Source organism: Carassius auratus, chromosome 3 (genome assembly GCF_003368295.1).
Source record: "Carassius auratus strain Wakin chromosome 3, ASM336829v1, whole genome shotgun sequence".
In the NCBI taxonomy this organism is placed as follows: domain Eukaryota; kingdom Metazoa; phylum Chordata; class Actinopteri; order Cypriniformes; family Cyprinidae; genus Carassius; species Carassius auratus.
Genome location: NC_039245.1, coordinates 14,572,901 through 14,583,353, shown reverse-complemented (window position 1 = coordinate 14,583,353; position 10,453 = coordinate 14,572,901). Strand labels below are relative to the sequence as shown.

At 39.3% G+C, this 10,453-nt stretch overlaps 1 protein-coding gene across 1 annotated transcript; it reads left to right on the top strand.

The window, feature by feature from the left end:
- The first annotated feature begins 1,911 nt into the window (after nucleotides 1-1,911).
- On the top strand, nucleotides 1,912-7,756 carry smdt1a (single-pass membrane protein with aspartate-rich tail 1a). The gene is made up of 3 exons (XM_026222038.1): nucleotides 1,912-2,158; nucleotides 7,341-7,484; nucleotides 7,556-7,756. The coding sequence occupies exons 1-2, from the start codon at nucleotides 2,033-2,035 to the stop codon at nucleotides 7,476-7,478; spliced, it is 264 nt and encodes an 87-aa protein (XP_026077823.1). The 5' UTR covers nucleotides 1,912-2,032; the 3' UTR covers nucleotides 7,479-7,484; nucleotides 7,556-7,756.
- Nucleotides 7,757-10,453: the final 2,697 nt, after the last annotated feature.

Below are 10,453 nucleotides of genomic sequence, written 5' to 3'. Positions count from 1 at the left end.
ATTCTTTACAATCAAGTAAACCAGGAGTAAATGTAAGTGGTATTTCTGGGCCTGCACATCCTCAGATACTCAGACTTTAACACCTTCTTCAGTTCGGGGGGAACATTACTGTCCTGACCAGGAGAAACACTGCTTTACTTCATTCATCTACTCTACTACATTTACCAATAAAAACACAAACTTATGGTTTTGCTGAGTGAAATAAGTATATATAGTGACAGTATCAGAGACTCTGGGAATAAGAAAGCTGTGAGAACGAACGTTTGTGAACTTTACAACATATTCATTTGATTTATATATTCGTACATGTGTATGTGTTTCTTGTATTGTTGTTTTGAAGTCTTTTGTTTGTTGTAACTTTTCCTTTCTGTTCTCTTCTCTCATGTTAATTTTGTTTTCTTGATAACATTGTGTTATTGTACCTTGAATAAAAAAAGAGAAAAGGTGAAACTCCATCTCATAACCCCTGAGACAGAGCTATAGCACCAACATGTGCTCTTCCTCAGGCGTGATGTCACCTCCTGGTGCATTGTGGGATGAGGACGTAATGACTGGCGTTTCGAGCATCTCCTACGACAGCCAGCCAATGAACGCACAGAGTGAAGGTGAGCCAATCAAATCAGAGCAAACACAAAAATGATTCCAGTACAAGAGTTAATACGACTCATTAACTGTAACAGAACTGTAATGATGATTGTCCTGAACACTTTACAGATAACTGTAACAAAAAATAACTAATGATAACCAGAATGATTACTGTAACAAAAAAAAGAGAACTGTAATGATAACTAACAATGACTATAACTATAATGGTGATTATAACAATAAATAGCTGTAACTGTAACGATAACTTAAAAGATAATAACTGTCACAATAACTGTATCAATAACTAACAATAATGACCAGCAACAATAACTAACTAATGATAACTTAACAATAACTACAATAGTAACTGTAATAATAACATTAAAGGTAACTATAACTGTAACAAACAATAACCGTTAATAACCGTAACTGTAGCAATTACTATTATTGTAACAATAACTATATCAGTGACTAACAATAATGAACAGTAACAGTATGTAACTAATGAGAACTGTAATAATAACGAAAAGGAACAGACGAATGATAACTAACGATAACTAGCTGTAACACTAGTGTGTGTGTGTGTGTGTGTCTGTCTGTGTGTGTGTGTGTGTGTGTGTGTGTGTGTGTGTGTGTGTGTGTACAGTGTTGAACGAGCCTGTAATTGAAGCACATGGTGTTGGTCTGGTCTGGTCCAGTCTGGTTTCTCCGTTCTGTGTCTGATGTATTTCTGGTTCTGGGCTTGTTAAGTTGAGGAGACTCCACTGACAGACACTATTGAAGAGAACTGAACTGAGGATTATGAACTGAATCATCAATGAACTGTCTTTAGCTGAAGAATAACTCTGTTATGGTGTTCTTTCATCACTGATAACCTATTATCCTGTTGAACACGGTAAAGCTGCTCCGACAGTCAGTCTGTATAAAGCACTACAGAAAGAAAGATGGCTTCTTTGCTGTATTCCACTATCATTACACCTCAGTTACAGATCAAGAGTGGTTTTAGATCAACAGATGGCATCGTCTGCTGTTTATTTAGAGATGTTTCAGTCATCACATTATGTTTGGAGGTTAAAAACAAGCCAGACAGACATTGATATGATCAGCAACACAGCTACAATAAATAAAACTGATAATATGTGTCAGAGTTATGGTGTGTGAATGATCAAACAATGACAATAATCAGCTGTGGTGTCCCGAGGGCCACAGAAAGGCTTGTCAGTGCTGTTTGCTTCCTGCAGGAGACGTAATGATGAACTCAACTCACCTGAGCTCTGCAGGAGCACAAGATCTACCTGTGCTCTCAGTGTGCTCAGAGAGAGAGAGAGAGAGAGAGAGCGGACACACATGTGGGGCAACCACACGCTCAGCTGCTATATATAGCGTGTCACACACACACACACACACACACACACCGCTCCTCGCGTCTGTCGGTCCGCTGGTGATCATGGCGGCGGTGTCGGTTGTTCGCCGGTTCGTGTCTCTCTCGGTTCCGCGGCTCGTCGTCTCTCAGCAGCAGCACCGGACCGCAGTGAACACCACCTCCGGAGCCATTCTGCCCAAACCCAAGAAAGTGAGTGAGTAAATCAGTCAGTCACTTAATCAACGACACACGCGGAGACCCGCTTATATAATTACACTCACAACGCGATTATTGATCACAGCCAGCGATGAAATTAATGTATGGACGGAAATATGAAAGATCGTCAGCTAGAGGACGCGTGTGTGCGCGCGCGTGTCAGTTACAAACACACCTCATCTGTCAGTCAGTGTGAAACAGTAATATCTGTGTTTATCACTCATATCGTGTATATTACCATGCCAATAACAATAACTAATAACCATAAGCAGGTTGTGTGGATCATACCCGCTGTTTGTCGTCTGTCTGTACTTCAGAGCTCATTAATGAGGAATTACTCTCGAATGTGGAGCAGGAGTGTTCTGCGCACGCGCAGTTCAGCTCTGAAGCGCTTCTGAGTCGGTTCAGTGAATCACGTGAGTGAATCAGTGCAGTTCTCAGAGTGTCTTGAGTTTGTGAAGAAGACTTTATAACTGACTGCACGAGATAGAGAGAATCAATCTCAGGACACCTCTTACTATACTAACATTTTCACGCTTTAAATTATAGTCACAGAGGAGAGTGAAGCAATAAACAGTTTAAAAAAATAAATCAACAAACAATATCGTCTCAAGCAGCTGAATATTAAAGCAATAGTCCACTCAAAACTGAGCATTTGCTGAAGATGTAGATGAGTTTGCTCCTTCATCAGATCTGGAGAAATGTTTCATCATATCAGTGTCTCTGCAGTGAATGGGTGCCATCACAAGCCTTATCTAAAAAAGTTCTGGTCAGAATCAGGAGAGAGATCTGCACATAAATGTGACAGGATTTTGATCTGACAGACAACAGGAGATGCATCTTTTCACTGGAGGAAGTGTTATTATGGATTATGGACTCTATGTATTTGAGTCATTGTATTTAAAATCTTAATCTTACTGCTGGATTTGTTTCATCTTTTGTCTTCTCCAGATGTTAATTGATGAACTGGAGTGCTGTGGATTACTTGTGGATTATTGTGATGTTTTTATCAGCTCTTTAGAAATCTCATTCTGACGGCACCCATTCACAGAAGAGCATCAATTGATGACACACTGATGCAATGCTACATTTCTAGAAACCTGACGAAGACACAAACTCCTCCTTATGGATCTGAGCACATCTTCAGATCAGACGTGTAACACTCCTGTAACACACATCTTCAGATCAGACGTGTAACACTCCTGTAACACACATCTTCAGATCAGACGTGTAACACTCCTGTAACACAGATCTTCAGATCAGACATGTAACACTCCTGTAACACACATCTTCAGATCAGACGTGTAACACTCCTGTAACAAACATCTTCAGATCAGACGTGTAACACTCCTGTAACACACATCTTCAAATCAGACGTGTAACACTCCTGTAACACACATCTTCAGATCAGGACGTGTAACACTCATGTAACACACATCTTCAAATCAGACGTGTAACACTCCTATAACACACATCTTCAGATCAGACGTGTAACACTCCTGTAACACACATCTTCAGATCAGACGTGTAACTCCTGTAACACACATCTTCAGATCAGACGTGTAACACTCATGTAACACACATCTTCAAATCAGACGTGTAACACTCCTGTAACACACATCTTCAGATCAGGACGTGTAACACTCATGTAACACACATCTTCAGATCAGACGTGTAACACTCCTGTAACACACATCTTCAAATCAGACGTGTAACACTCCTGTAACACACATCTTCAGATCAGACGTGTAACACTCCTGTAACACACATCTTCAGATCAGACGTGTAACACTCCTGTAACACACATCTTCAGATCAGACGTGTAACACTCATGTAACACACATCTTCAGATCAGACGTGTAACACTCCTGTAACACACATCTTCAGATCAGACGTGTAACACTCCTGTAACACACATTTTCAGATCAGACGTGTAACACTCCTGTAACACACATCTTCAGATCAAACGTGTAACACTCGTTGAGTCCTGTAACCAGGGGCGTAGCAAGCTTTTCAAAAGTGTGGGGGATGGATGTGGTTTGTTTATAAACAATAAAAATGATGAATACAGTGACAGAGGGGTACAAAATGCCGTACTCAAAGTTCTCCGGCACTGTGCCGGATTTCCGGCTTTGCAGAGTTTAGCTGGGAAAAAAAATAATCCTACATAAAAAAATAAAAAATCAGAAAAGGGGAGAGAAAAAACGCCCACACCAAGCCTTTTCTCTGGTGATATAATGTAACAATTTACTGTTTTTAAACATTAAAATAATATACACTTTCTTTCATAGTTCTTCAACAGGTATGCAAACAATAGCTGCTGAACAATATCCCAATAATAGCAATTAGCATTAGTCTAAAAAACTAAATATAATACCGAAAACACTCGATATGTCAACAAAACATCTTCCCAAACACATATCAAGCTTATTTTAAAACCTCGAAAGCATAAACACTCATTCAAAGTACCTGGAAAAGGGAGATGTAAATAACCATAACCGTAAGTTCCCTCCTCCTCAGCACGAGCTGACCGATAACACTCCAAGAGAGGCGGGACTTAAGGCAGAACAGCCAATCATCAGTCGGTCACACTCAAAGCCGGTGTCATGTTTGAGAGGGAGGGGGAGAGGAGGCAGCCGCAACGAGCGCAGACACAGAGTGCAGAGAAACGGAGGAGTGACTGTAGTAAGGCGTTTGTGCAAAACTGCGGAAAAACTGCAGAAAACGTGCAGATGTTGAACCCTCTCACCGGTGCGACGCCCCTGCCTGTAACACACATCTTCAGATCAGGACGTGTAACACTCCTGTAACACACATCTTCAGATCAGACGTGTAACACTCCTGTAACACACATCTTCAGATCAGACGTGTAACACTCGTTGACTCCTGTAACACACATCTTCAGATCAGACGTGTAACACTCCTGTAACACACATCTTCAGATCAGACGTGTAACACTCCTGTAATACACATCTTCAGATCAGACGTGTAACACTCCTGTAACACACATCTTCAGATCACACGTGTAACACTCCTGTAACACAGATCTTCAGATCAGACGTGTAACACTCCTGTAACACACATCTTCAGATCAGACGTGTAACACTCCTGTAATACACATCTTCAGATCAGAAGTGTAACACTCCTGTAACACACATCTTCAGATCAGACGTGTAACACTCCTGTAACACACATCTTCAGATCAGACGTTGTAACACTCCTGTAACACACATCTTCAGATCAGACGTGTAACACTCCTGTAACACACATCTTCAGATCAGACGTGTAACACTCCTGTAACACACATCTTCAGATCAGACGTGTAACACTCCTGTAATACACATCTTCAGATCAGACGTGTAACACTCCTGTAACACACATCTTCAGATCAGACGTGTAACACTCCTGTAACACACATCTTCAGATCAGACGTGTAACACACCTGTAACACACATCTTCAGATCAGACGTGTAACACTCCTGTAATACACATCTTCAGATCAGAAGTGTAACACTCCTGTAACACACATCTTCAGATCAGACGTGTAACACTCCTGTAACACACATCTTCAGATCAGACGTTGTAACACTCCTGTAACACACATCTTCAGATCAGACGTGTAACACTCCTGTAACACACATCTTCAGATCAGACGTGTAACACTCCTGTAACACACATCTTCAGATCAGACGTGTAACTCCTGTAACACACATCTTCAGATCAGACGTTTAACACTCCTGTAACACACATCTTCAGATCAGACGTGTAACACTCCTTTAACACACATCTTCAGATCAGACGTGTAACACTCCTGTAACACACATCTTCAGATCAGACGTGTAACACTCCTGTAACACACATCTTCAGATCAGACGTGTAACACACCTGTAACACACATCTTCAGATCAGACGTGTAACACTCCTGTAACACACATCTTCAGATCAGACGTGTAACACTCCTGTAATACACATCTTCAGATCAGACGTGTAACTCCTGTAACACACATCTTCAGATCAGACGTGTAACACTCCTGTAACACACATCTTCAGATCAGACGTGTAACACTCCTGTAACACACATCTTCAGATCAGACGTGTAACACTCCTGTAACACACATCTTCAGATCAGACGTGTAACACTCCTTTAACACACATCTTCAGATCAGACGTGTAACACTCCTGTAACACACATCTTCAGATCAGACGTGTAACACTCCTGTAACACACATCTTCAGATCAGACGTGTAACACTCCTGTAACACACATCTTCAGATCAGACGTGTAACACACCTGTAACACACATCTTCAGATCAGATGTGTAACACTCCTGTAACTTACATCTTCAGATCAGACGTGTAACACTCCTGTAACTTACATCTTCAGATCAGACGTGTAACACTCCTGTAACATACATCTTCAGATCAGACGTGTAAAACTCCTGTAACACACCTGTAACACACATCTTCAGATCAGACGTGTAACACTCCTGTAACTTACATTTTCAGATCAGACGTGTAACACTCCTGTAACACACATCTTCAGATCAGACGTGTAACACTCCTGTAACACACATCTTCAGATCAGACATGTAACACTCCTGTAACACACATCTTCAGATCAGACGTGTAACACTCCTGTAACACACATCTTCAGATCAGACGTGTAACTCCTGTAACACACATCTTCAGATCAGACGTGTAACACTCCTGTAACACACATCTTCAGATCAGACGTGTAACACTCCTTTAACACACATCTTCAGATCAGACGTGTAACACTCCTGTAACACAGATCTTCAGATCAGACGTGTAACACTCCTGTAACACACATCTTCAGATCAGACGTGTAACACTCCTGTAACACACATCTTCAGATCAGACGTGTAACACTCCTGTAACACACATCTTCAGATCAGACGTGTAACACTCCTGTAACACACATCTTCAGATCAGACGTGTAACACTCCTGTAACACACATCTTCAGATCAGACGTGTAACACTCCTGTAACACACATCTTCAGATCAGACGTGTAACACTCCTGTAACACACATCTTCAGATCAGACGTGTAACACTCCTGTAACACACATCTTCAGATCAGACGTGTAACACACCTGTAACACACATCTTCAGATCAGACATGTAACACTCATGTAACACACTGGCTGTGTCCTCAGACGGCGTTCGGTCCGCTGCGGATCCTGATGGTCGTGGCTCCGTTCCTGTACGTCGGGACCCTGATCAGTAAGAACTTTGCGGCTCTGCTGGAGGAGCATGATATATTTGTGCCTGAGGATGATGATGATGACGACTGATCACAGGTAAGCGGTGTAACCTGCGAGTGTGTGTGTGTGTGTGTGTCTGAGTCTCACTCTGATGTTTGTTTCCACAGATGCCACTGTTTCTCTCCATGAACTCAAGCACTGGAGCACCTTTGTGTCTGCGTCTGCTTCACAGGAATCACTTCTGTTCGTCTGTATATTGCTGTGTATTTATGAAGATTTATCAGGAGCTGAATTCTTGATTCTGACTGGTTGACCCGAGTGTAGATCACTGATCTATAATAAAGAATATAAACCCTACTATTCAAGAGCTCGACGGCACTGTGATTCATTCATTTTTAAAATTAACTCTTCTGTTCATCAAGGATGCATTAAACTGATCAAAAGTGACAGTAAAGACATTTATAATGTTACAGAAAATTTCTGTTTCTAATAAATGCTGTTTAAATATTTCACTATTTTTACTGTATTTTTGATCAAATAAATGCAGCCCTGGTGCACCACACACAGACACCGGACTGTTTCACACTTTATTTACAGTCCAGAAGCAGAGACACATCAGGGGTCAGAGGTCAGGGGTCGTGTCCGTGGTAAAACTTGGACAGGAAGTCGGCAGGATGCTGAGATTCGATCTTGTGAAAGAAGTGCATGATGTGAGTCTTCTGTTTCCAGACGTTGATGGTCTCCTCCAGTTCTATCCTCCAGTTCGATCGTGTACTACAATGAAGAGCAGCTAGGACACTAGAAATTTGTCAATTAGATGTTTAAGTAATGGAAATTATCTACATTAAAAAACAATTGTGAGCTCAGACTTGATTTGAAGTTGCTGTCCTGTACAATAGAAGAGCAATGATGTCCAAGTGCTCAGTGTTGGGGAGTAACTAGTTACATGTAACGGCATTACGTAATTTAATTACAAAATTATTGTAACTGTATTTAGTTACAGTTACTGTGAAAAAATGAGTAATTAAATTACAGTTACTTATTAAATTTTTAACGATTACAAAGGGGATTACATTTGAATATTTACACATATTCAGGGTGGATCTAGAAAAATATTGATGGTGTGGCGAGAAGGGAGCAGGAATTTTTGAGGGGTGGCAACATATGGCAGACGTATATATACTGAATTTAGTCACAGTTATCACAGTTTGATGATAAATATATGTGCACACTACAAAAGGACACAGGCTATCATTTACAAACTTAATCTCATGCAATCAATGTCTTGCATTTGAAACAGTTCATATAAGGAATAAGTGACCATACCCCATAAGCCCCTCACACTCACTAATGCATACAGTATGCATCCACATGTCATTAAGAGCATTATAAAAGATTCAGTGTTATCAATATGTCAATTTATTATAAGAAACTCAAGATTTTAACAGCCATTTCCAGCTGGGGAGACTCAACTGATTTTCTACAGTTTAGTGTTAATCATCATCTAACTCAACCAGTCAAGAGCTACATTTAGCCTTAGATGTTATATGAATATGGTCCTGAAGCATAGGTTTTATTAGCTGACAATACTAATAAATAAATAAACATTATAGGCACAAATACAAATGTACTTTTAGAAATTGTTTTTGAAAAATATGGTGTTATTGTTTTGGCAAGTTTAAATTAAAACTTCTATGAAAACTTGTGTGATATTCCTTTAAAATAATGTTTCAGTTTATCTTCTTTTAAGTTTATTTTACTAAGCAATTTCTTACATAAATTTCTTTAAGTTAGACCAAACTTTTATTTTGGTGAGTTGTAACCAGAGTTTCTGTGTTTTTTAATAAACTATTATTATTAGCTATTAAGCCTACTTGAAGTATAGCATACTCTACTGTGCAATAGTACTATATTTCTGTTTAAATTTCTTCAAGTTATACAGAGATTTTATTTTGAAAGGTTGTCGTAAAGACATTGGCGTTTCTGTCAGTCTGTGAATACGATACGAATGAATGATGATAGTTTTATCAAATGGAATGGTGAAATCCTCTCATAGCGCACTGTGCACATGTGTAGCATACATCATGTGTTAATATAGTGAAGAGCTGAAAACACCACGCATGCTACAGTGTGTGTGTGTGTGTGTGTGTGTGTGTGTGTGTGTGTGTGTGTGTGTGTGTGTGTGTGTGTGTGTGTGTGTGTGTGTAGTAGTAGAGCACACATTCCCAGAGACGTGTATATCAACACCTTCAGGGCCGCTGCTGGCCAAATGTGTGTCCTGATCAGGATTGTATTGTTGTGCCCCCTTCCTCAAATATGATGATAAAAAAACACCTACTATAGGGTGAAAATAGAACTTTAATCAAATAAAAAACTATATGAATAAATTGTATTATTTACAAATTACAATTGTAGCTCTCGACATTTACCTGTGGCTATAACTTTATTATGACTCTAATTTATTTTATAGTCTCAAGCATTCAGAAATCATGCAAAAGGAAACTAAGCAGTTTTACTATGATAAAACCATGGTTTATTTTTGTAAGGGTTGTGATATGCACATTTTTTGTTGAAGAAATTATAAAGGCTGTGTCATCTATAGCAAAAAGGTGTCCAAAAATGAAAGATGAAGTGAATATTTGAATGAAATGTTTGGTCAGTCGCCTAAACAAGGATTTGATCGTCCTGTAAGTGTAACAGCAGCAATCACATGGCATTTGTAATAACATGTACATAACATTGTTTATATTTGCCTACATTATGTATTTTAAAAGTGTTATTATTAACCAATCATTATTGCCTCATTGTTTTTTTTATATAATGCATTTTAAGTCATTTTAAAGGCTATTGATGGCTTAGGTCTGTTTTTATAGCAACAACAACAACAACAACAACAAATATTACAGTATATTAATACTTTGTAAATTATTATTTGAAGTAACAAAACCATGGTTAATTTGCAGTTACCATGGCTATAAGAACAATGATTTGTGGTGTTATTGTTAAAACCATGGGTAATTTTCGTAAGGGAACCTGAAAAAAAAAAAAAAAAAAAAAAAAAAAAA